The 26,695-nt window shown below is 39.5% G+C and overlaps 1 protein-coding gene and 1 non-coding gene across 2 annotated transcripts in view; both read right to left on the reverse strand.

Moving 5' to 3' along the window:
* Positions 1-22,948, reverse strand: part of GTF2A1 (general transcription factor IIA subunit 1) — a 44,709-nt gene extending 21,761 nt beyond the window's left edge. The window contains exons 1-4 of the mRNA XM_007987487.3: positions 22,477-22,948; positions 18,235-18,336; positions 5,810-6,014; positions 3,527-3,591 (exon numbers count right to left, since the gene is read on the reverse strand). Of these exons, the coding sequence (XP_007985678.1) occupies positions 3,527-3,591; positions 5,810-6,014; positions 18,235-18,336; positions 22,477-22,506 (402 nt within the window). The 5' untranslated portion in view covers positions 22,507-22,948. The remainder of the gene's footprint in view (positions 1-3,526; positions 3,592-5,809; positions 6,015-18,234; positions 18,337-22,476) is intronic.
* On the reverse strand, positions 4,606-4,749 carry LOC119619179 (small nucleolar RNA SNORA79). The gene has a single exon (XR_005235611.1). It is a non-coding gene; the product is annotated as a small nucleolar RNA SNORA79 (small nucleolar RNA).
* Positions 22,949-26,695: the final 3,747 nt, after the last annotated feature.

Raw genomic sequence — 26,695 nt, forward strand, 5'->3', positions numbered from 1 at the left:
ATTCTTCTAAGATGTCACATTAGCAAAGAAAAAAAGGGACATATTGGCATTATATTCTAGGTGAAACATGTATTAAGAACAGATTAATACAAAAATTCTGTAATTCTTAAGAAAAGCCACACCAGGCACAGTGGCTCACACCTGTAATCCCAGGACTTTAGGATGCCCAGGCAGGCAGATCGCTTGAGCTCAGGAGTTTGAGACCAGCTGGGGCAATATGGTGAAACCCCATCTCTACAAAAAATACAAAAATTAACTGAGCATGGTGGTGCACACCTGTAGTCCCAGCTACTTGGGAGGCTAAGGTGGGAGGATGGCTTGAACCTGGAAGGTGAGGTTGCAGTAAGCTGAGATTGCGCCATTGCACTCCAGCCTGGGTGACAGTCACAAACTTTAATTTCAACATTTTGAAATGAAGTTAGTATGTGACACTTAAGTTATAAAGATATACATGGGATTGTATTATGAATTTCTTAAAATTCAGGACAAATTCTTGACTTCCTGGAGAGTTCTGGAGAGTTTTCTCCTCCTGTCCTCCCACAAAGAATTATGCCATTCTCTCGTTTTTTTATTCTGTACTTTAAGTATTTTCCTGTATCCCACTAGAGCTACACATTTGGTAGTTTTTTCCCTCTCTTTTCAATCTTCTTTGGGTACCAACCATTCATACATTTAATCTAACCTATACATTTTTAGAACTACCCATATCTAGAAAAGCTTAAAAAAATAAATATAACTGCTTTGGAAATGCTAGTATCAGAGAAGTCAACAAACTTGGAAAATTATTAAACCAAGTTAATAATTCAACTACTGTCTAGTCTGGGCTCTAGGTATATAGCTTTCCAAGAAAATAAACTTGTTGCCACTTGACAAACCTAAGCAATTTCTACAACTTGGGCCTGAAATGCCCACTGTGTCTCCAGAATTTAACGATAGCCCACCAGGTTGATCCGTGTTTAAGTCGAATACTCAATTATCCAATTTAAGATAAATCTTGTCTATATAAGCAAATTAAAGGTTATCTAAGTTTAAGGAAAATATTAACCACCACATACTACTAAGAAATATTTGAAAACAAAAAAACAACAAAAATATTATTTAGAAATATCAAGGGCCTATAATTCGTATTTTGAAAGATAACAATTCTTCCTCTACCAGCAAACCGACATAATAGTTTCTATACAGAATATATGACCCAGTAACTACCTGCACACCCCCCACAAATTCAAGCTGTATAACAGATATTTGCTGAGTCATGTACCATACACAAACCACCTTGTACTTAGTAACTATTAAAATTTCTTCTTGTATTCCACAAAACAGCCCAAACACAAATAATGCATTAGACCAATCATTTCATAACAATGAACTGAAAACAATGGTTTAATAGAAGTTCCCTGAAATAGCCTTCCACTATTATTATCCCACATTTTTATGATTAGTTCATTTCTAAAGCAAACAGAGCCATTAGAAAGAACAAATGTATTTTTGCTGAATATTTCTGAATCAGAAGTAATAATGCAAACCCACAAAAACCTAAAACACTTTCATTGGTACAAAGCTTATACTGATTATGTTCAGAAATACATGAAGGAAACACTGACTAAAAACAATAGAGTAAAACGTAAAATATACAGAAATGTTAAATCAATTTTTCCTGAATAACTGACCTATAATTTGTTTAAATACATCTGCTCTCTAGAATAAAGGAGACTTAACCAGTAGTAGAGATAGACCACTAATTTTTATCCCAGAAATAATTTATTAATTCAAAATTATCTTCCACAACATTTAAAAATCTTTTAAATGTTAAAGGAGATTCTGCCAAAATTTGTTTTAAAATAATGCGAGTTATTCCCTAGGATATAGTCTTAATAACATCAACTGCAATACAACATATAGTGAGACTTTTTTTTTTTTTTAAAGGTGGAGGTTAAAAAAAATTGGGGCCTGAGACTTAAAATGGAGTTTTTTCCAATAAAAAATCTTGTGAGAAATAACGGGCATGAAATTTATTCTCATGTAAACGAAATGATTCTAGTAACTGCAACTACAAGTACAAATAGAGATCTTTGATATTTGTGAATTTAAAAACTGCAATTTCTGCTATCATGTAGAAACTTTCAATTCTGCCACAGTATGAATTTGTGAGGCTGGTAATGTGTAGGAGGAAGTCATTTGCCTAGTGGGTAAGTCCTTCTCATCTGGCTTTTACCACAAATGAGCTTTGTGATTCACTATCACTCGCAGAGTAGAACTGATCTTTTCATATACTGCTTTTTTTAAAAAAACTTGAGGCTGGGTGTGATGGCTCACACCTGTAATCCTAACACTTTGGGAGGCCGAGGTGGGCAGATCACTTGAGGTCAGGAGTTGGAGACCAGCCTGGCCAAAATGGTGAAACCCCATCTCTACTGAAAGTACAAAAAAATTAGCCAGGTTGGTGGCATACACCTGTACTCTCAGCTACTCAGGAGGCTGAGGTAGGAGGATCACTTGAACCTAGGAGGCGGAGGTTGCAGTTAGCCAAGATCACACCACTGCACTCCAGCCTGGGTGACAGAGCGAGACTCCATCTCAAAAAAAAAACTTGAACAGAAAAAAAAAAAAAATCTCATTCCTAGTACTAACTACTTACGTAGGCTAAAAGATCTTTTTATAAATATTGATTCTTTCTCCTTTAAATAAAATTTTGGCTGAAGAATGAAATGTAAGAACTGAGTCAACACTCAATGAAATTAACAGTCTGTATATTTTAAACAGAATAAAGAAAAACCATTTATAAGAAAGTATTGAACTACTCTGACTGTATTTTAATGTTTTATCCAAAAAAAAAAAAAAAAATTCAAGCATATAGGTAAAGATTTTCTAGGGATCTGAAGAGGTTCTTTCAAGTTCATAGTTAAACTATACTACATTTGTTGAGAAATATTATATATCTGAAATGTAATTTGAAAATGAGTGAGGACTTGTAAAGTTTAGTGGATAGTCCTCAGAAATATAAAACTTCTAATGTAACTCAACTGGTTAAAATGTATTCTATGGTAATTTACACACTATAATGACTTATTAGACTATAGTATGGTTAAGTCAAAGCAATATTTTTAAATGCTTGATTTTAAAAATAGTTATACTGAACTATCCAAACAGTTCATCTCCATTTTTTAAAAGTTCACAATTCTTAGCCTTCCCAACTTCTTGCAATTACCAGGTCTCCTGAAACAGAACCATACTTGGCATTGTAAGTTTGGTAGGTACCCTAAAACTTTTTCGGACATAGTAGGGAATGGAGCAACTCTCACAAAGCACCATTCTTTTGGTATTCTTAAACAATTCCATAATTTTATGAACCTTAATGTCTAGGTACAAGCTAAACTTCAGATCCAATATTCAGGAAACTAAAATGGCTGTTCTGCCTGAGTCTTCAATAAACTTCAAGTTGTTAATATATGACATATATAGGCATAATCACAATTTGAGTTAGAATTAAGTACAGCCAATCAAACTGCTACATTCTGAGTCTTACCATGTTTGATGCATTCATATGCTGTATCAACTTAGAATCTGGAACAATAACTTGTGGTGCTGTGGCTACAAAAAAACAAGTACACATGTAAACAAGGAAACATGAGGCTATTTTCTGATCACAAGAACACTTTACATACAATGATGAAAACTTTTTTCATGTTTTCCATGTTTTCTACACTCAAACGCTTTCAATCATTTGCTGTCAGGACAGTATAAATTTATACGGCAAATAACAGCTGTGATATACCCACCCTATACTAGAAAACACAAATATTTAAGCTTTGGGAGGCCAAAGCGGGCGGATCACTTGAGGTCAGGAGTTCGAGACCAGACTGGCCAATATCATGGTGAAACCCCATCTCTACTAAAAATACAAAAAAAATTAGCTGCGTGTCAGGCCGAGGCATGAGAATCACTTGAACTCGGGAACTGGAGGTTGCAGTGAGCCGAGATCATGCCACTGCACTCCAGCATGGGTGACAAGCTCCATCTCAAAAAAAAAAAAAAAATTTTAAGTGACAATTCCTAAGGATGCAAGGGAATTTAGGAACATGAAGTAGTGAGTTACTTAACACCTAAACATACACACATACACAGTTCTATGCATTCTTAAGTAAACTGGATATTTTCAAACATAATTTTGTCTTAACTCAAGGTTAACTGTTTTACTGATACAATGATACCACTGTTGCAATGAGTTACTAATACAATAAAAGTAAGCTCAAAAAGTTGTGACTAGTTTTTGAAATCTACATAGTACTTTTCTTCCAATATGACAAGCTGACAGACTCATGCTACTTTCATCGGCTGTTTAAAAAATACAAATCAGCCGGACGCGGGGATGCATGCCTGTAGTCCCAGCAACTCAGAAGGCTGAGGTGGGAGGATCGCTTGAGCCCAGGAGTTTTGGGCTATAGTGTGCTATGCTGATTGGGTGTCCAACTAAGTTCAGCATCAATATGGTGGCCTCCTGAAAGCAGGGGACCACCAGGTTGCCTGAAGAGTGGTGAATGGGCCCAAGTTGGAAAAAATACAAATCAGAAATAATGGCAATGTAATTTAAGCATAAAAGTAATTAAATGTTTGATTCCGCAAATTTCAGAGAACAGACGGATAACTCCATTATCCTAATATTCTCTGAGTGAAGAAAATCAAATTTTAATTTATGATGACCTAAAATCCTAATGCCAGGTCTGAAGGCAACAGGAAGAACAGTCATCAAAAAATAATAAAAGGATAAAATTATTTGATACAAAGTATACACTAAAATTAGGTATGAAAACTACCACTAGATATCAACAGTAAAATAACCCAAATAGACTCTTCTACTGTGTATCATTACCAATTTTAAGACACATATATATACTGTCAAATGAGGCAAATAAGTAACTAAATGATTACATTAAAATGAACTTTTCATCTACTTCTAGTGTCCTCTCCCATAAAAGCAGATGCACTGAATTAGAACGCTCAGTAAGTTTTATAACTGAATAGACGTGTGTCATGAGAGAAAATACAGATCAAGTTTCTTAGCGTTTTCTGGGCTCAGATTTTCCTCAGCTGTGAAACTGAGCCAAGGGCTATTTTACAAAGCCTTTATAAGGTGCCAATGAAACAGTATCTATAAAATGACTTGCAGAGTACAAAGCACTATGGACACAGTCTACGAATATTTGCTTTTTCTTAGGTTTAATCCAAGAAATATAAATTAAGGTATGTTATATATCCACGCTTAACTTATAATAAATCTAATTCAGTCGGTTTAGGCTTACATAAATTACTATGGAACTGAATTTTCAGATTGCCAAAGTATACAAAAAACTCTAGAATTTAAGATACATTTTAAGAACTAATCTGAAATATGTCTCTGAAAGAACATGTTTCATAGAGAAAGCAAATAACTATTTTACCACATAAAATAATAAAGCCCTTAGTAAATAAACCTTTTAGGTTTAACTTATTTTAGGAAATCCATCACTACATAGCCTTTTCAAAACTAAATAGTAATACAACTTGGGCTTTCAATCAGTAAATTACTTGTCTACCATTACTCTACAGATACAACCTACATTAAATATAAATTTATATACATTTACATACACCCACACCCCTCAGCCAAGAGAAAGGGGAAAAAAAGCCCAAAATCAACATAGGGGTTTTTGTTTATTTTTAGGTTCTCCATGCGCCCCTTAAAAGACAAGATCCAAGAAATGTAGAATATTTCTCTTCTCTCATGACGACAAATTCCAAGTCATAAGTAGGAAAACAAATCCAGTCTCACCTTGCTGCGATGCAGGAATAAGGACCTGCTGGGTCTGCGCTTGCTGAGGTACCGTCTGCTGAGGCTGAGCTTGCTGATGGTGGTGATGGTGGTGATGCTGCTGCTGCTGGGGTTGATGCTGCTGTTGAACTTGCAGTAGAAGCTGCTGCTCTTCTGAATGAAATCCATCTACTGCCCTGGACTGCATTAGTTTGTTTTCCCATAACTAAGGCAAAGAACATTAAAGATTTCTAAGTGAAAAGTAACTCTGGACAGACGAACACACAGTTTTATTAATCTCTTTATAAAGTTATTCCATTTTAAAAACTGATACAGACACAGCAATACAACAAATCTATAATTCTAACCCAAGTGTAAACAATAACAAAAACAAAATTTTAAAGTATCAAACTTCATTTTTACCACATCAGAGTACTGGATATTTTGTTTCTTTTTCTATCTTCAATAAACTTTCTATAGTAATTCCTTAATCAGCAGCTATTATTTAGCAATGAGTTTCATATAAGCTACTTCTTTAGTAATCAAAGATTATCCTTTATAATATCAAAATCATTACTAAATTATTTTTATATGGAACTTTTTCCTTATAAAAATACAAAATATAAAATTTTCTGCTTCAACATAAAAAACATAAAAACATAAATTCTCAAATAACATACACAATATAAATTCATTTAGAACAGTGAGAAACAGAGAGATAATCCCCCGAAGAAGAAAGCCTAACTTTCCATCTGTCCAATCCTACAGAAAGAAAAAGAACCGGCGATGCCTGAAGGTCTTAGTAGTTATCGCAACACTTCTTGAAATGTCCTTCCTTCTTCCATTATGCCAATTGGCAATCCTTTTCTGTTCAGCCATTTCTATTTTCTCATTTCACCTTAGGTTCTATGATGGGAAAAATCAGAATGGACAAAAAGAAAGAAAAGAAAACATGTGCAACGATTTCATTCTTCTACCTAACACATTTCCTCTCTACCAGGTTTAGTGTTCATTCTGGAGCCTTAACTTTATAAGAAACTGGTCAAAAAGTCACAAACTATTCCCTGAAAATGCAGATAAAACTTCATTCAGTCATTCCGCACACAAGGCTCTATACATACTTTGTCTTCTCTTCTAGGATTTGCTCTTGGGATATTGCCTAATTGACCTTAAGCTTCTAACAGATCCTTCAAGAACGTCCCTTTGCCATACTCACAGAAAGTTTTTTATTTTATTATTATTATTTTTTAATTTAAGAATTAGAGACAAGATCTCATTATGCTGCCCGAGCTGGTCTCAAACTCCTGGGCGCAAGCAATCTGCCCGGCTTGGCCTCCCAAAGAGCTGAATTACAGGCATGAGCCAACATGCCTGGTCATACTCCGTAGAGATTTTTTATAACCTCCTGACCCTTTCAATCATTCCAGACATTCTAGATTTGTTGTCTTGATGCTAGTAACAATTCCACTAAATCTCTAATGGCTTACTGAAAAAGCAAATATTAAGGTCAATTTCCTAGGGAATCCTACTGGCAGGCACAGTATTTAGATTTACCTCAAGTCTATTCTTAGAGAGATGGTAACAAGATCTATCTCACTGGTTGCTGAGAGGATTAAATGGCATATCTATGTAAAACAATTATCAGCGTTACATAAAACTGGTGATCAAAATATATTATTATTGGTGGCAATGGTGGTGGCATTAACTGTTTAATAAAGCCTTATACCACAAGTCAGGAACCCAGTTAGTCCTGGTTTGGCCACTTATGTAACCTAATCATTTATCTTTCTTAGGCTTCTTTTTTTTTTTGAGACAGAGTCTCGCTCTATCGCCCGGGCTGGAGTGCAGTGGCCAGATCTCAGCTCACTGCAAGCTCCGCCTCCCAGGTTTACACCATTCTCCTGCCTCAGCCTCCCGAGTAGCTGGGACTACAGGCACCCGCCACCTCGCCCAGCTAGTTTTTTGTAGTTTTTAGTAGAGACAGGGTTTCACCGTGTTAGCCAGGATGGTCTCGATCTCCTGACCTCGTGATCCGCCCGTCTCGGCCTCCCAAAGTGCTGGGATTACAGGCTTGTCTTAGGCATCTTCTTTACCCAAAAGGGGAACCAATCGGATTAGATTACTTCTAAACTCACTTCCAGTGAATAAATTTAAGTCTCTGCTAATCCCAGGCGAAAGACAGCTAGCTTCTTCCTGTAGTAACAAGCACTACTTTTTGAGAGCCCATGTTGTGTCTGATTCATCTCTGTAAAGTGGGCATCTAGCATAGCGCACCATCAAAATAGATACTCATATGCTAAATAAAACACATTATGACTAATGTATTATATATAGTAAGGCTTCCAAACATTCTGTTATCACCCAAACCTTCTACATCTTCTCCTCTCTTCCAAAACAAAACAAAGCCTGTTTCTTGTGAGCCAAAAATCAAGGTGAAAAAAAGTCTTATTAATGTTTTGTTTAAAAAGTGTTTTAAATCGTAATTTTCTAAATTTTATGCTTCACTTTTATCACCTCCAATTGGTTTACCCATAGCAATCTGGACCCACCACTTCAACGAAGCTCCTATGATAATGGCAAATATTAATGAATATACATTATGTGTGGCTACGTACTGGGCACCATGACTCACCTAGACTCCCGTGTAAATGACCTAGGAGTCACAATCCACCCCAACAGTCTACCATTACCGTCTATTCTGATTCACTGTTCCAATGTATCTCTATGACGCGGCACCGGTCCTTTCTGCCCAGCAGTACTGCAAACAGTAGTAATGTAGTGACTGAGCGCTTGAGTTTCCTGCATCAAGTCATACAGTCCACAAATAATTATGTCCTATATGCCGAACACTGTTACAGGCATTGAGAAGATACTGTGAACAAACCTGAGAAAAATGCTTGACCTTACAGAGCAGACATTCCAGTGTACGCTTGCCCTTCCAATCTATCCTCTATAAATCAGTGATCCTCAAAATGCGGTTCTAGACCCAACATCAGCATCACCTGGATACTTGTTAAAAATACTGAATCAGCAGCTCTGGGGGTAAAACCAGAAATCTAATTTAACAAACTGTTCATTCAGGTTATTCTGATGGATGCTAAAGTGAGAACTGCTTTAAAATCTAAACCGATGTTTTTCAAACTGAGGACTGCAACTCACTAGTGATTCAAAGTCAATTTAGAATTTTCTTTGCAGCCCTCTCTCCTTCTCTCCCTTTCCTCTTTCTCTCCCCTTCCCTCCCCTTCTCCGTCCCTCTCTCCTTTTCCTTTCTCCTTCTCCCTCCCTCTCTCCCCTAAGGATGTTTTTTGTAAACAAAATAGAATTGAAAGGAAAAATCAGACTGTACTGCACTGAGAAAAAACTTTTGCAGATTTGTCACTCATATACATTATTCAAAATGTTAAATACTATTAATTCTTAAGGAGAGTCCTAGTCAAGAAGTTTGAGAAACACTGTTCTACACTGTTATCAAGGTGAATTTTTTAAATTTATAAATATGATATCCTCTGTTAAATACTGGAACCACAGAGCAAAGTAATTTATTTACCTACCTACCTACCTACCTACCTGATATGGTTTGCCTGTGTTCCCACCAAAATCTCAACTTGAATTGTATCTCCCAGAATTCCCATGTGCTTTGGGAGGGACGGGTAACTGAACCATGGGGGCTGGTCTTTCCCATGCTATTCTCAGGAGACCTGATGGGTTTATCAGGTGTTTTTGCTCTTCCTTGTTCCTCATTTTCTTTTGCTGCCAACACATAAGAAGAGCCTTTTACCTACTGCCATGATTCTGAGGCCTCCCCAGCCATGTGGAACTGTAAGTCCAATTAAACCTTTCTCTGTTCCCAGTTTTGGGTATGTCTTTATTAGCAGCATGAAAACAAACTAATATAGTAAACTGGTACTAGTAGAGTGGGGCATTGCTGAAAAGATACCTGAAAATATGGAAGCGACTTTGGAACTGTGTAACAGGCAGAGGTTGGAATAGTTTGGGCAGCTTAGAAGAAGACAGGAAAATGTGGGAAAGTCTGGAACTTCCTAGAGACTTGCTGAATGGCTTTGACAGAAATGCTGATAGTGATATGAACACGGTTCAGGCTGAGGTGATCTCAGATGGAGATGAGGAATTTGTTAGCAACTGGAGCAAAGGTGACCCTTGTTCTGTTTAAGCAAAGAGAGTAGCAGCATTTTGCCCCTGCCCTAGAGATTTGCGGAACTTTGAACTTGAGAGATGATTTAGGTTATGTGACAGAAGAAATTTCCAAGCAGAAAAGCATTCAAAAGGTGACTTCGGTGCTGTTAAAAGCATTCCGTTTTAAAACGGAAACAAAGCATAGAAGTTCAGAAAATTTGCAGCCTGACAATGCAGTGGAAAAGAAAAAGCCACTTTTTGAGGAGAAATTCAAGCTGGCTGGAGAAATTTGCATAAGTAGCAAGGAGCCTAATGTTAATCTCCAAGACCATGGGGAAAATGTCTCTAGCCCACATCAGAGACCTTCACTGCAACCCCTCCCATGATGAGCCCAGAGACCAGAAGGAAAAAGTGGTTTCGCTGGCCAGGCCCAGGGTCCCCATGCTGTGTGCAGCCTAGGGACTTGGTGCCCTGTGTCCCAGTCACTCCAGCTGAAAGGGGCCAACATAAAGCTCAGGCTGTGGCTTCAGAGCGTGGAAGCCCCAAACCTTGGCAGCATCCATGTGGAGCTGAGCCTGCGGGTGCACAGAAGTCAACAATTGAGGTTTGGGAACTTCTACCTAGATTTCAGAAGATGTATGGAAACACCTGGATGGCCAAGCAAAAGACTGCTGCTGCAGAGGCAGAGCCCTCATGGAGAACCTCTGCTAGGGCAGTGCAGAAGACAAATGCGGGGTCGGAGGCCCTACACAGAGACCCTACTAGGGCACTGCTTAGTGGAGCTGTGAGAAGAGGGCCACGGTCCTCTAGATCCCAGAATGGCAGACCCACCAACAGCTTGCACCGTGCTCCTGGAAAAGTCGCACTCAATGTCAGCCCGTGAAAGCAACTGGAAGCAAGACTACCCTGCAAAGCCACAAGGGTGGAGCTGCCCAAGACCATGAGAACCCACCTCTTGCATCAGCATGACCTGGATGTGAGACCTGGAGTCAAGGGAGATCATTTTCGAGTTTTAACATAAGACTGCCCCGCTGGATTTCCGGACTTGCATGGGCCCTGTAACCCCTTTGTTTTGGCCAATTTCTTTCTCCCATTTGGAACAGCTTTATTTACCCAATAACTGTACCCCCATTGTATCTAGGAAGTAACTAGCTAGATTTTGATTTTACAGGCTCATAGGCAGAAGGGACTTGCCTTGTCTCAGATGAGACTCCAAACTGTGCACATTTGTGTTAATGCTGAAATGAGTTAAGACTTTGAGGGACTGCTGGGAAGGTATGATTGGTTCTGAAATATGAGGACATTAGATTTGGAGGGCCAGGGACAGAATATGGTTTGGCTATGTCCCCACCAAAATCTCAACTTGAATTTTATTTCCCAGAATTCCCACATGTTGTGGGAAGGATCCAGCGGGGCGGTAACTGAATCAAAGGGCCCAGTCTTTCCCATACTATTCTTGTGATAGTAAGTAAGTCTCACGAGATCTGATGGGTTTATCAGGAGTTTCCGCTTTTGCTTCTTCCTCATTTTCGCTGCCAAGTAAAAAGAGCCTTTCACTTCCCACTATGATTCTGAGGCCTCCTCAGCCATGTGGAACTGTATGTTCAATTAAACCTTTTTTTGTTCCCAGTTTCTGGTATGTCTTTATCAGCAGTGTGTATATGTCCTTATTAGCAGTGTGAAAACTAACTAATACACCATCTAACAACCTGGAATATTTATTTGCAAAAGATTCCTAGGTCTCATTTTACTACCCCTATCAAGCCAGACTCTCTGGAAAATCCAAAAATCTGCATTTTAACTAGTACCCCAGATAATCCTCACTCTAAAGACCAAGCTCCTTAGTATAGCATGTTACCATACACCAATTGCTACTACAACTTGAATTCTATTTTCCCACAGTACCAAATTACTTGGAGGTCCCTGAAGGTATATCATATGTAACCTTAATGAACTATTCCTTATGATCAGCAGTTTTCTCCCACAATTCCCTATACAAGACAAATGCCAAAGTCTCAACAGCCTCAAAGAAAAGCCATCACTCACTGCCTCCATGCATAAGAGATATTTCTATTTTGTACTTACCACACAAAGTCTACGACTTCTATCAAAGTATGAATATCTTCTAGGCAGCAACTGTCTTATTCAGGATCTAACTTCAAAGAGGGAAAACAAAACTATTGTCTTCTAGAATACTGTTCCTATATAAGGATGCTACTGACATTTTGGGCAGGACAATTCTCTATCATACAGAATGGTCCCACAAGAAATATGCAGGAATTGCAACATTCCTGGCTGCTGTCTAGTAAATGCCAAAAATCCTCATGAAATGTTGAACATGGCCCCACACATTTCCAACACCTTTGGGAGAGGCGGGTAATCTACTGAAAATCATTATTTACCAAGTACTATAATACTGGTTCTAGGTAATGTAAGACATGCAAAAAGAGTATCATACAAGTACTTTGTATTAAGCTTATAATGCCAATTACCATAAAGTTCAAATTAATTTAATGTTTATAGTTTCTCTACAATTCCATTTTCACACAATCTTTATTTATCAAAATATTAGATACCAACTATTTAAAATAAACGATGAGGCTGGGCGTGGAGGCTCATGCCTGTGAACCCAGCACTTTGGGAGGCTGAGGTGAAAGATCACGAGGCCAGGAGTTGATGACCAGCCCGACCAACATAATGAAAATAAAATAAATAAAGAATGAAACACGATTTTGGCAATAGTAATCATACTAACATATTTCTTTCCTTTTTTTTTTTTTTTGATGTGGAGTGTCACTTTGTTGTCCAGGCTAGAGTGCAATGGCGCGATCTCGGCTCACTGCAACCTCTGCCTCCTGGGTTCAAGCAATTCTCCTGCCTCAGCCTCCCCAGTGGCTGGGATTACAAGCACGTGCCACCACGCCCGGCTAATTTTTGTATTTTTAGTAGAGACAGGGTTTCACCATGTTGGCCAGGCTAGTCTCAAACTCCTGACCCCAAGTGATTCGCCCACCTCGGCCTCCCAAAGTGCTGGAATTACAGGCATGAGCCACCGCACGCAGCCACTAATACAGTATTGAAAACAATCAGGAATACTAATCTTTGCAAGGTATCTGAAATTAGATGGAGAAAATTCATCTTCTGTACCCAAAATGATTCAGGTGTACATTTGTATATCGTGTTAACCAGACTAGTAACTAAAACTTACTAAATTCTGTGTACTTTATAAACACATGTACAGACTAGTTTTTTCACAAAAATCCTGTAAGATAGATATTATTATTACGACTTTTTACAGAAAAAGAATCTGATGAGAAAGAAGTTAGGTAGCTTATCCAAGATCACTCTAACTAATGGCAGACAGAATAGGGATATAAACCAGGTGGTCTGACTCCAATGTCCCAGTCAGGGCTAGAGAGTGAATGTCTCTTTGTATTCTGCACCCCAGGACCCTCACTTGCCTCCCTTTAATCCCAGTACTAGTTCAAATTCCTAGTCTCTCAACTGGACTGCTGCTATCAGAGCAGGTCGCCAACCCTCAAAACCATCTCAGGTGCCACCCACCAACAACCCAAGATCTAGTCAAAACTCTCTTACCTTCCTTCCTACAGCTAAGTACTGTATATGTCACATGGATGCAAAAGGGCTAGGTTCGTGACTCTATCATTTATTAGCTAAATGACTTTGTCAAAGCACATTCCAAGTCTACTTGGAATATAAAATCATGAGATTTTATAGATAAGGGGACTTACTGCTCCCCAAGTTAATCCCCTTACTGCTTCCCTACTGTTAATCCCCAAGACCATGGAGAAAATGTCTCCAGGCCATATCAAAGACCTGCATTGCAGCCCCTCACATCACAAGCCCAGAGGTTAGGTGGCTAAACCTGGCAACATGGTGGGCTAGAAATTCTGAAGGATTCTCCTACTTTCACGAAACATCTAGCTCCTGGATAAAATATATTACACTTCTGGGTTCCCAAGAAACAATGCTGAAGAAACAGAGCTTTCCCTAAGAGTAAATGAAATGAAATAGTAGATTATTATTCAACTTATGGTCCAAATATTTATATATAATTAGAGTATATCAAGTACTTTTTATGTATACAGCTAGAGTATATTTAGAATAGTGGTTCTCAGCCAGAGGTGGTTTTGCCCCCCAGCGACATCTGGCAATGTCTAGAGACATTTTTGGATACAACTAAAGGGTGCTACTGGCATCTAGTGGGCAGAGGCCAGTTGTGCTGCTAACATCCTACAATTAATAGGACAGCCCCTGCAACGAAGAATTAACTGGTGCAAAATGTCAATAATGCCAATGTTGAGAAATCTGAACCAGAGGCAGATAAACTGAATTTCAGATATACTTCCAATTGAGGCAACTCTTTTCATTTTATTTGTTTTATTAAAAAGAGAAAAAATGTTTTATATCTCCCACAGAACTTGATGTCTGGACATAGGCAGGTCGGAAAATCTAGAAATCTGGCTGATTTTATCATTCACTTTGAACAGAATTTCTACAGTGTCATTCCCACCCATAGACACTCATCAATCCAAAACACATTTATATTCAAATATAGATTTACTGAAAACCAGGGCTGTATTTTATTGTTTTTTCTACCTCTCATAGTTTACACATTAACGTAGGCCCGCAGTGGTTCAAGAGATAACCTCAACGACTGGGTTGAAATATTCTTATCATCTCCCTTTCTGCATTACCTCATTAACCCTCAAATTACATGCATTCTCATCATTCATCTTTGTCCTCAATCTAATTCACCACTGCCTCCTTTATAGCCTTATATAAGCTTTTGATAAGTTTGTAAAATGGCCCCAAAAAGTGGGGAGAGGGGCTAGAGCTAATAATGCCAGTGTTTCTAAACCATAAAATACGAAATTAAAGTTCGTTTTATTAAGCAAGAATGTCTAAACCTGAGCAGTCCAATATGGCAGCAACTAGCCATATGTAGTGATTTAGGTTTAGATTAATTAAAATTCAGTTGCTCAGTTCCACCAACCACATTTTGAGCGCTTAATAAGCACATGTGGATAGCGGCTACCCTACTGAAGAGTACAGATACAGAACACTTTCATCACTGCAGAAAGTTCTATTGGACAATGCTGGCTGTCCAGCTGTTAAATCTAGGGCATATTCTAGAAATTCTAATGAGATCCTGAAGAAATCCAGTGCAGAGAATTAAAATAAACTCATTTTAGTCTAACAGTTTTATTTTTAACTTCAATACAACCCAGATAGAAGAGTATGGCCCATTTAAAAACAACAAGAATATTACACTATTTTGTTCAGTTAGATTCAGGTGCCATATCTGTTATCAAACAGTTCAATCAAATACTTACTGAATGCCAACCACATATGCCCAGACATTGCGGTAGAAGCTGGGGATTCAAAGTTGAGTAGGTCACATTTTTTCCCATTAAAACCTAAGTATTAAACTAAAAATCAGTGTGTTACCTATAAAATATGTACCAAAAAAGTCATATATAATAAAAATGGAGGTGGAAACATTTGGTCTCAAAGATAGCTCATTCTCTTCAAGAGAACGTCTCGATTCTACTGTTAAAGATAGGAAAAATAAATTCTCCAGATTTTCATTATGAAAAGCAAGAGTAGATAACAACCCAGACTGACCACTAGAATTTGACCTAGAGAAAATTACCTAACATCTTTAGAACTGATTTTCTACACCTAAAAATGCTGCATTTTCTATACAAGGTCACAAAACTACAAGGACAACCATTATAAAAGTATAAATTGCAAAAAACTCATTCCACGTTACACTAAGGAATCAAAATAAGCTTGTTTTCTTATTATTCACATCCCTCAGTTACTTCATGCTACTTGAACAATTTATATTGTTCTTCTTCCAACTCATGTCTCAGAATTAGTACTCTTACACTTATATTTTTAGATACCTACTCTTCACTATTAGTAACCCTTACATTTTTCTCAAGGTAAATACATATTTGTTCATCTGTTTCACACCTATATATTTTTCTTACCTCACATAGGTATATTCTTGTTTCTGTTTTTTTCCAAGACAGAGTCTTGTTCTGTCACCCAGGCTGGAGTGTAGTGGCACGATCTTGGCTCACTGCAACCTCCGCCTCCTGGGTTCAAGCCATACTCCTGCCTCAGCCTCCCCAGTAGCTGGGATTACAGGCACGTACCACCATGCCCAGATACTTTTTGTATTTTTAGTAGAGATAGGGTTTCACCATGTTGGCCAGGCTGGTCTGAAACTCCTCACACAAGAATATTCTTATTGAAAATTCTAGAGAAGTTTCCTGCAGATATCTATTAATAAATACATCAAGACCTGCTTCATCACCACAATCAAGGTGAGATTTGCTTTACGTAAAATAAACTGGTTGCCAAGCTGCAGCCTCCACACCTATGTTGGATAAATAAAACCACAACAAATGTTCCTTAACATTTATTAACTGTGATTATTTATTTGTACATAGACTTAAAGGAGCTTAATACTCAACTTCTGAACCAGCAGTTCTAAAACTCTTTCATCTCAGGGTGCTTTATCACTTTAAAAAGTTACTGAGACCCTCAAAGAGTTTTTCTGTATGTGAATTACACCCCCCTATATTTATAGTAACAGAAATTATAACAAATGTTTAATGTTTACTAATTTGTTTAGAAATAATGGATCCATTATATGTTAACATAAATAACAGTTTTTGAAAATAGTCATATTTTAGTAAATAAAATTGAGTGAGAATGACAAACGACTTAAAGGAAAATAGCTAGATTCTCATATCTGCCTGTGTTTTCGCTTTGTTTTGGGTGAGGTATACAAAGAAAATCTGCCTTCCTACAGTTAAGTAGGTAGGAAAAGAAAAGGTACTTTTAAGTGATAGTTTCTTACAAGTTAGTTACAATGCAGAATATGAAACCATATAACTATGAACTTTTCATACTGTTAAAGTTCATTAATTTATCTTGCATTTTGAATGAATTTTCCAACATTATGCATTGGACATTCAGAAAATACAAGTTCAATGAATTATATGGATCTTTCGAATGTAAACACACTTCATTACAGAAAATCAAACAATCAAATTTCTTAGTATCAACACTGAGTCCATATCTTTTTAATATTCAGAAATGAGAAGTATGCATACAGCATTTCTGCTGCTTATTTACAGTTATCTCAAGGAAAAGCATCTGTGCACTTGAGTTGTGAATTTAACTGGCCACTTTTCTCACAGAATACAACTTTTACTTGAAAGAATGAAGGCAAACTATGATTTTCCAGACTTGAGCATTTAGTCAACCTTGTGGACCCCTGGAAAGAACCCTTGGGGAGAACCCAGGACTCCATGAACTATGTACCTTGAAAACCACTATTCTAATCAACAGGGCAAAAATATTCCACAATCTCATGAGTCATTACACTGCAAGGAAAACACAACTGCCAATAAAAAAAATCTAAATATTTCTGCTTAAATCCAAGATACAGAAAACCAGCTCTTAATGTAAAATATATTTAAAACATTTGGCCTACATAAAGGGTCTACTTCAAGAACCTAAAATTCTTTTATCAAGCACTCACTCCCTACAACTTAAAACACACTTAGAATACAGGTACATTAAGACCATTAAAAAAAGGCAAAATTAAGGCTGGGCACTGTGTCTCACGTCCATAATCCTAGCACTTTGGGAGGCCGAGGCGGGAGGATCACTTGCAGCCAGGAGTTCGAAAGCAGCCTTGACAACATGGTGAAAACCATCCCTACCAAAAATACAAAAATTAGCCAGGCATGCTGGCATGTGCCTGTAGTCGCAGAGGTGGGAGGATGGTTTGAGCCTGGGAGGCGGAAGTTGCAGTAAGTCCAGATTGTGCCACTGCACTCCAGCTGGGCGACAGAGCCCGACCCTGTCTCAAAAACAAAAAAAAAAAAGAAAAAAGAAAGCAAGAAAACTCTTCCAGGCATGTCAAGTAATTAGATCCTAAAATGTAGAATGTTAACTATCCAATAATAACTGCTAATGCTACTATCAGGCATTGTGCTAAGATTTTATATGGTTATTCCATTTAATCCTCAAAACAAACCTATAAGGTAAATACTACCAATTTCCATCTTACATGTAAAGAAACTGAAATATAAATGTAGCTTGCCTAAGGTCAGAGGAAGAATGCATGGTACAGTTGGGATTTAAAATCAGCACACTTCACTAAACTATACGTTCACCCTACAGAAAAATTACAGATTCATCTCTGACTAAAGAAAATTATTTGGGGTGAAAAAGTAGGAATATTTTTAAAAAGACAAACTCACAGTTTTTAGTTCCATCAGTACTTGTTCATCCACTCCATCATCCAGAAAGATGTCTCTCACGTCATTAATGACATCTTCAATCACAGATCTGTATAATTTAGGCTTTAAAGGAAAAATAAAAGACTTGATAAAGACAGTTTTTCACAGGTTACAATGTATAATTCAAAACAAATATAATAGTCATTTTGCCAACTAACTACATATGAATTTAAAGATACGACCACCATCATTTGCCATAAACTGGATCTGATGACTGCATACTTTAATAAAAATTTTAAGATTAATGCAATTCATAAACAGAAGGTCCCTATGCCTACAAGGTCCATACAATTTTCAATTATAATTTCCTACGTTATAGTCAAAATATCTAATGTATGTTCAATAACAGCTTCAGGGGTTGCTTACGTCTGGCTTCTACTATTCCATGCTTGGTTTGAACTCTGTTGTATGTTTTACTACCTCACCACTAAATCTTAAGACTTTGGAGAACCGTATGTCCGGGAGTCATCTGCCTGGTAATAATCTGCAACCTAATGAACATTCAGGTTTAAAAATCACCTAACTTCTGTTGTGTGACCCAGTCTGTACTTTCAAGCTATACCATTAAACTACTCACACACCCACAATGACAGGTCTCAAGGTCCCAAAGAAACAAAGTACACTCATTTCCTTCCCAGAATTTCTCCTCTACTACTGCCCAGATAATGCTATGAAACATTATAATGAACATAAACCCTCTAAATGTTTTTTTTTATTATTATTATTATTATAATTAGCACTGTTGGTATTACTTGAAGGAGGAGCGGGAAGTAAAGGAGCTGGCTTCTAGAAGGTTGAATGGTAAAATGGGCAAAATGAGAATAGATGTGAAAGAACTTCCAAAAAATAAAAATTGTTTAAAAACTACAAGGTGGGAGATAGAACAATTAGCCCAATCTACATCCTATTTTTAACCTGTAAGACAAAAGGAAGTCATGTCAGATGACAAAACTAGAGCTGCCTTGACAAAACTAGAGTTGCCAGGTTATAAATCCTACCCATTATCAGAGAGTTATGGTTAACAAGCTTTTTAGATGTCTTCTCATTACTTGTGTTTCATACCTTGCTTAAGGTTAAAATGGCTACCAAAAAAAACCAAGTGTTTGTTCTCATGAGCAAACTTCAAACGGAAATATGTGTTTCACTACCATCTCTATCAGCAACACTGTGACACAGGGGAACTGCTAAGAAAATATGTCCTTGTCTTGTGAAAACTACATGAGGCCAGTTGCAATGACCTGTAATCCCAGCATTTTGGGAGGATCGCTTGAGCTCAGGAGTTCAAGACCAGTTTGGATTACACAGTGAAACTCAGTCTATACAAAAAATTAGCCAGGAATAGTGGCACGTGCCCGTAGTCCCAGCTACTTGGGAGGCTGAGGTGGGAGGATGGCTTGAGCCCAGAAGGGAAAGGATGCAGTGAGCCAAGATTGTAGCACTGCCCTCCAGCCTGGGTGACAGGCCCAGACCCTGTCTCAGAAAACAAACAAAATACAAATGAGTTTGTCAGTACAATTTACCTCAACCATTAAAAACTATTTAGTCCTTCTCATTACAAGAAAACCAATTCAAATATCCGGGTTCTTGCTTAACTGTTTTTCACTCACTAACCTGCTTTATTTTGCCAAATCCTCCTCTTGAAGTTTGTTCATCTGTAAAATGCACATTTCTATAGTCCCTACTTTAACATTCTAATTCTATATATAAGGAAAGTATATCTGACTATGGACATCATCTTGCCTAAAGTGACTTAACTGAATTACAAAAGTATCTCTGTAAAGTGTGTGTGTGTGTGTGTGTGTGTTTTAACCAACAATGACTCCTCAAGACATTAGGAGGGCAATATATTTTAAATTGGGAGTATCAATCTCAAATTGACAATATGTATGCTTTTCAGTAAACTAGACGGTGTTTTGGTGTTTCTGAAGTCAGTTACCTCTAAAAACCTTTTGCTTGGAGACCCAGACACGTATAGGTATAAATCTGCTTTCTTCTAGTACTCTCTACTTAATGAATCATTCTTTAAGATTTTATTTTTGTGTCTTAATGAACTCACAACTTGACCACTTGACAGCTTCACAAGCTCTATAGTTGAAGGAAGGGAAATGTGTACTCTTCACAAAATACATGCCTAATAAGTAATTTAGCAGAATTGTTCACAATTTGAAAAGCCCTCAAGATAATTTTTGAAAAGTATGTGGGCACATAGGTAGTATTTGAAACAAGCAATTTCTAAATTATTACTTAAAATTCTACGCTATATTTCAGGCAAAGTTTCTATCTTTCACGAAATACAATTTAGGTTTATCCTGATTTTTAAAAAACAGGTTATTTCAAACTTAAGAACTGGTAAATAAGAGGGCCACTAGTGGCATTAAGTGATTTGTTAGAAGGTTTCCTTCAAAAATGTTAATTCCCTGATGCAATGCTGGAAGATAAACTGGAATAATTTTTACACCGGATACCCATGTTAATATCCAAGGCAATAAAGTTCTACTTAGAATTTTTTTTAATCCAGTTTGCAGCATGTCTCTTCCCTCTAATTACTCATGATTCTCCTACACATAAATGGTCCTATACTGAAGCTTTAGGTACTTATCTATTTCTCTGAAAAGTCTCGTATCTTTTATATTTACTATACGAAAACATAATGAAATATTGGGAGCTATATTTCTAACATATTTCCTGAATACTTAAACAAAACACTACCAAAACCGAGTCCTCTGCAGCTAACTTTCAATGTAGAAAACAGTTTTTTAAATTCCCGAAAATAATGCACACAAGAAAAATGGCTAGACCATCTGATCTAAAACTCTTTGTTTTAAATTATAAATTTTGGAAACTGTAAACAAAATAAAAAGGGACAGCGATTCGGATATATTTCCCCTAGCAAACAAAGAAGGCAAATCCTGGCTGCTGCTAGGAACAAAACCAAAACTTGGGGCTCTGAAAGCAGCCCCCGACGGATGAGAAATTTACAGCGTGAAAAAAGGACCTAGAAATAAATTGAGCTCTGCACGCGCCTGGCTCTCGCCTCGGGAGCACGCACCTCCCAGCCCCGCTCTCAGCAGCTCTCACTATTTAAAGCCGGATCTGGTGTTTAAATGGAGAGGCGGTGACGTAGGACTGAAAAGCACCTTCCCATCCTGGCAGAGTCTATATTAGAGAGCGGCAATGGCTCTATATAAACAGGGCAGCCAAAGGGAGGAGGACCACAAGGCTCAGGGACTGAAAAGCAGGGTAAGCGGCCGCAGCCATGATGGATCGACCTGAGTCGCCAACGGTACGGTGTCGGGCGGCCGCGGGCTGGTCTGCGGCATTTGGGACAGGGCAAAAACGTGTTTTATTGTCATCATAAAAATAAGAGTTGGGTGGACTAGTGATCACATTGCGTTGGTGACTGAAAAGGTTATTTATGTGACTGCTTTTTGCAAACCTACGTGATCTCAAGTAACCAAAAAGGGACCAACGGGAAGAAGTAGGTAAATTTCAAGGCGAAAGCGGGGACACTTGGACCACTGCAGGCTTTTTTTGTTTGTTTTGGTGCTTCTGCTAGTCGAAGATACGATGGGGGTCTTCCCCTTCGCCATTTTACCCATTCGGAAGGAACTGAGATAAGTGCTTTTCAACCAACCTTCGTCCTTTTTTTAAACATAAAATGGCCCCAGTGAAGGTTCCCAAAGCACAACAGCCAGAAAAAACCTAAGTAACCCCCAAGTAATCATTATTCTTCCACTGCATTAAAGTGGATCACGGTGGGTCTCGGGGGTTCGCCCGATTCCCCAGACACCGTTTTTGTTCTGCAGCCGCTCGGGGAGCCCTCGTCAAGCCAGCACGGACGGGCCCCTCGGGGGGAAGCGGCGGCTCCCCTCCCGCCCTCCCTCCCGGCGGCCGGGTTCTGGGGCCGGGGCTGCACGCCCGCCCGGGCCCAACCGCCTCCGCGGCCCGGCCCGGCCCGCGGCGGCCCCAGGCCCCGCCGGCGCCCCCGCCCTCCCCGCGCCGCGAGCCCTCGGCGCCCCCCCGCGCCCGCCGCCCGGCGCTCCAGCCCGATCCGCCCGAGGCGGGAAGCGGCGGCGGCGGCGGCGGCCGCGCGGACGGCTGAAGAGTCGAGGCCGGGAGTCGCCGCCGTCCCCGCCCCCGCCCGGTCCGGCCGTTGCTGCCGCCTGAACGAAGCCCCCGCCGGCCACCGAACCACGTCCTTACCACGGTGTTTGTATTTGCCGAGTTCGCCATTTCCACACACAACACAAACAAGAGGGGGCAACCCCAAGAAAACAAGATAAAAACAAAACCAAAAAAAAAAAAAAAAAAAAAAACTAAAACACCCGGAGGGTGACCCAAATCACCGCAAGATTGGGGAAAAAATTTTAAACAAAATCAATCCTGAAGGAGTAAGGGAGAGCGGAGAGAGGAGGAGGGGGGCACTCCTCCCGCAGCTAAAAACCTCGAGAATCGCCTTTAAAAAAAAAAAGCCACGACCCTTTAGGGGTCCGGGGGGCGTTGCCCGCTCCCCACCCCGCGCCAAGGAGGGAAACCACCACCGGTCGCCGCTCCCTGCGCCGCCGCTGCCGCCACCGGCTGCAGCTCCAGCCGTCCGGTCCGCCCGCTTCTCTCCTTTATATAGCGAGCCAACAAGCTGCGCGAGCCGCCACCGCCGCCGCCGCCGCCGAGAAACAGGGTGAAGGGGGAGGGAGGGGCGGAAAGGGCGGGGGCAGATGTGGGCGGGGCTGAGCGCGAGACACCGCGAGAGCCGCGTGCGCAGGCGCGCCGGGGCGGAGGCCGCCGCGAGCCGCGTTGTCACGCGCCGTGGCGAGTGCTGGGCTGGCTGAGCCCGGGGAGTGAACTAGTGTAGTCGGACCTACGCCTCTCCAACGCTCGCGTGATCACGTGGTTGGCACCCAGGCGGAAGTCTGCGGCAGTTCTTTGCGGTGAAGTACTTGCAAAGCATTGCTGGAAAAGACGCGAGTTCTAGTGACACTCCGAAGCTAGGTGGGACCGCCTCCTGTCGCACGTTTCCGCCCGGTCCCGCGCTGTAGGAGCTAGGAAATGTGACAGAGGCGGTGCCTACTGCCTCACTAGGAATGGCCGCGGAGGAGGATTGGTCACGTGGCGTAGCTTCCGGCCTCTGGCGCGTTCCTATTCGGAAAGGTTTTAAATGCGGAGTCATCTCTTGATTTGTCAGCGAGGCTTTGACTATAAGCTTCTCGGCTTTCGCGCCTCACCGAGGGTGGGTCTTTCGCGCGCAGAATTGTATAGGATTTCCCAAAGGGAGTAAAAGCCGATCGGGGCCCACTTTTAACATTCCAGAATTAGTAACCTCTGATTCGTTTGTTTCCACACTGGGTACGCTGCGAGGACTAGGCTTAAGTTGCCCAGAGGTTAGTTCTCTACTAGCCCACGTACTTTAATTTATCACGCTAGTGGAGATGCGGGGGGGAAGAAAACCCCACCAGCCTTTGAATTATAACAGCACAGTAACTTTCCCTGGTTTTTAAAAATATTGCCAAAATACTGCGACTCCGCATGGCCAACGTATAGTGACTGATCACATTGAAATGCATGCCCTTGACCCAGCAACTCTCATGGCCTCTCGCTATAAGAGAGCAAGCAGGCTGTGTTCCGTGTGCAATTCAATAAGCTTTTGACCTATTCTGCCCAAGCCAATCCTGCCTTTATATCGACATTGCAAGCGGAACAGAGAATGCTGTTTGGAAGGCAGAATTCATAGTACCTAATTTTCTTGTCCCTGGGAATTTTGAGGGACTTGAAATGTCGCTTGGATGAGTGAGGGAGTTTGTCTTCCAGAGACAAAGCAAAACGAAATGTCAAAGTTCTGTGCTGGTGAAACCGGATTTGAAAAATATCAAAGGCGTCTTACCAGAGAGGGAAAAAAATGCATCCTGCCAAGACTTGAAGAAAGGGATTAGAGAAACCAGAGGCCTTGAATACCCAGAAAATGGGGGATTGTGAATGGGTGTAGAGAATATCTATGAACCTTGAGATTTCTTTTCACGCCAAGTCCGTTCGCCTCTTAACCCTTAGTTGCTTCCCAGTTTCCTGTACAGCTTCATGGTCTGGGACACTTAAAGAAAAAAAATCACAGGAAATCAGTATTCTTGGTATACTATATAAAATTATGATTCTATCAACATTTGTAATTCATTTAATATTCAAGTGACAAACCGAAAAGTTACACTAAACGATACCATTCCTGGTAAGTTTTACTACGTATTGAGAGGACTACTTGTTGCTTCTCTGTATACATACTCCCAAACGCTTTGCACCTGGAATCATTCACTTTCCACCCAGTTTTCTTCCCTACTACTTGGTATTCTTGACTAAATGGTTGAGTAGTTTTGCCATCAATTAAAGTTAATACCACTGCAAACAGGACATGGAAGAGAAGCTATGAGGTTTGCTCTTCACAGATTTAATCTGTGAAATAATGGAATGTAGTTATTGGATTAAAATGGTGGAAAACCCAGTCTTGGCCTCCTTAAGACCATCAGACTCCCTGGAGGCTCTGAGTTGGCGTCTCTCTTTACACCTAGATTGCAAAAAGACCTAAGCACTTGGTTAATATTTACCCAGGAACTTAGATTGCTTGTGTGTCTGGCATCTAGCCATCATGGATTCCATTCCAATATATTGGTTTCCCAGTCCCTCAACAGCTGTTATATGCCTTCATTGCAACATATGTGTGCCATCCAGTTTAGTTTCAGAAAGAAATATTTTCTGTTCTTTCACGAAAATTGTAGGACTGAATACTTAGAAGCTGCAGCCTTTTAATTCGCAAAGCTGAAAATTTGTGAGAGGAAACTCCCTAGTAAGATTACATTTAGCATCATATGTAAATTGTTTCTATCTGAACTTTTTATTGTTGGTCTCCTACAGCTTGAATGACATTTCTAACTTTAACAGCTCTTTCTACTATATAAAACATTTATACAGGATTTGCTGTTTGATCTCATACTTTGTAGCAGCCATGTACTTAGATAGATACATAACAGTCCTCTCTTTGTGATGAATGTTTGTGTGTGTGTTTTTAACTTCAAAATGATTTATATTGGGAGATAAAAATGTTGCGTCTTTCTTTTAATATGCAGCCTAAACAGTAGATAACTGTAAAACAAGAGAAGGGAAAAAAATCAATGTATAAATTTTGTTATACCATCCACAAAATGACACCAAACCTTCTATGTCCAAACATTTAAGTATTTAACTGTCCAAATGACTATTTTAGCAACAATGCCAAGAAAGAACAGAGTCTAAAAAGATTGTGGAAATTGGCTTAAACTAATATCTCGTGATCAAACTCCATTTTCTTAAATAGTGAAGAAAGAAAAAAACAAAACTAGTTTTGAAGCCTATTTAGGTCCTCATGCTCAGTAGTATTGGGCACTTTGGGAGGATACAAAATTGAAGAAGAAAGATGCCTCGAGCTTACTAATCATTTCTTTTTTTTTGTTTGTTTGTCTTTCTTTCTTTCTTTTTGAGACAGAGTCTCGCTCTGTCATCCAGACTGGAGTGCAGTGGTGTGATCTCGGCTTACTGCAGCCTCTGCCTCATGGGTTCAAGTTATTCTTCTGCCTCAGCTTTCTGAGTAACTGGAATTGCAGACTCACGCCACCACGCCAGCTTATTTTTGTAGTTTTGGTAGAGACGGGGTTTCACCATTGTTGGCCAGGCCGGTTTCGAACTCCTGACCTCGGGTGATCCACCTGCCTTGGCCTCCCAAAGTGCTGGGATTACAGCTGAAAGCCACCACGCCCAGCAAGTTTACTAATCTTAATGAAAGTTCTTGTTTTAAAGGGTAGTGCATAGTCATAGCATTCATTTAAGCTGCTGAAAGCATACATATTTCAGTCCTACCAAAAAAAAAAATTATACTGCATTCAGATTTCACCTATGTTTCTGTCATTTTCAAAGAAACTGCCGATTTTCCCATGCACAAATTTTTGGTGGTGGCTATAAGAAGAAATTGGTGACCACACAAATCAGTTCGATACATGTGATGAAGAGATTTTTTTAAATCTTTTAAAATTGTCTTTGTCTGTTGTAACTTAGTTTGAAATTGCTACTTCATGCCTTAAAACACCAACCAGCTCTAAGTTATTTTCTGTAGAACAAAGTGTAGACCAGCTTGTAGTTTTTAGCAAAAATGAGTTAACTTGGTGTGGAGTTTTGGTGGAATCAGGTTTGACTCTTGCCACTAAATTCCAGTGTGACATTGTGCCATGATTCTCTGTGTGTCAATAAGGTGAAATAATCACCATCACCTATCGTTGTTGGAAGATCAAAGGTACTAGGAAGTGCTCTGACAAGTATTTGGTGGGTGTTTTATTATTAATGGTAACTGTAACAGCTACACCAGTATCATCAAAGCTGGGGAAAGATGTTCTTAACTCACTTTGTAGAACAC

Source organism: Chlorocebus sabaeus, chromosome 24 (genome assembly GCF_047675955.1).
Source record: "Chlorocebus sabaeus isolate Y175 chromosome 24, mChlSab1.0.hap1, whole genome shotgun sequence".
Lineage (NCBI taxonomy): Eukaryota > Metazoa > Chordata > Mammalia > Primates > Cercopithecidae > Chlorocebus > Chlorocebus sabaeus.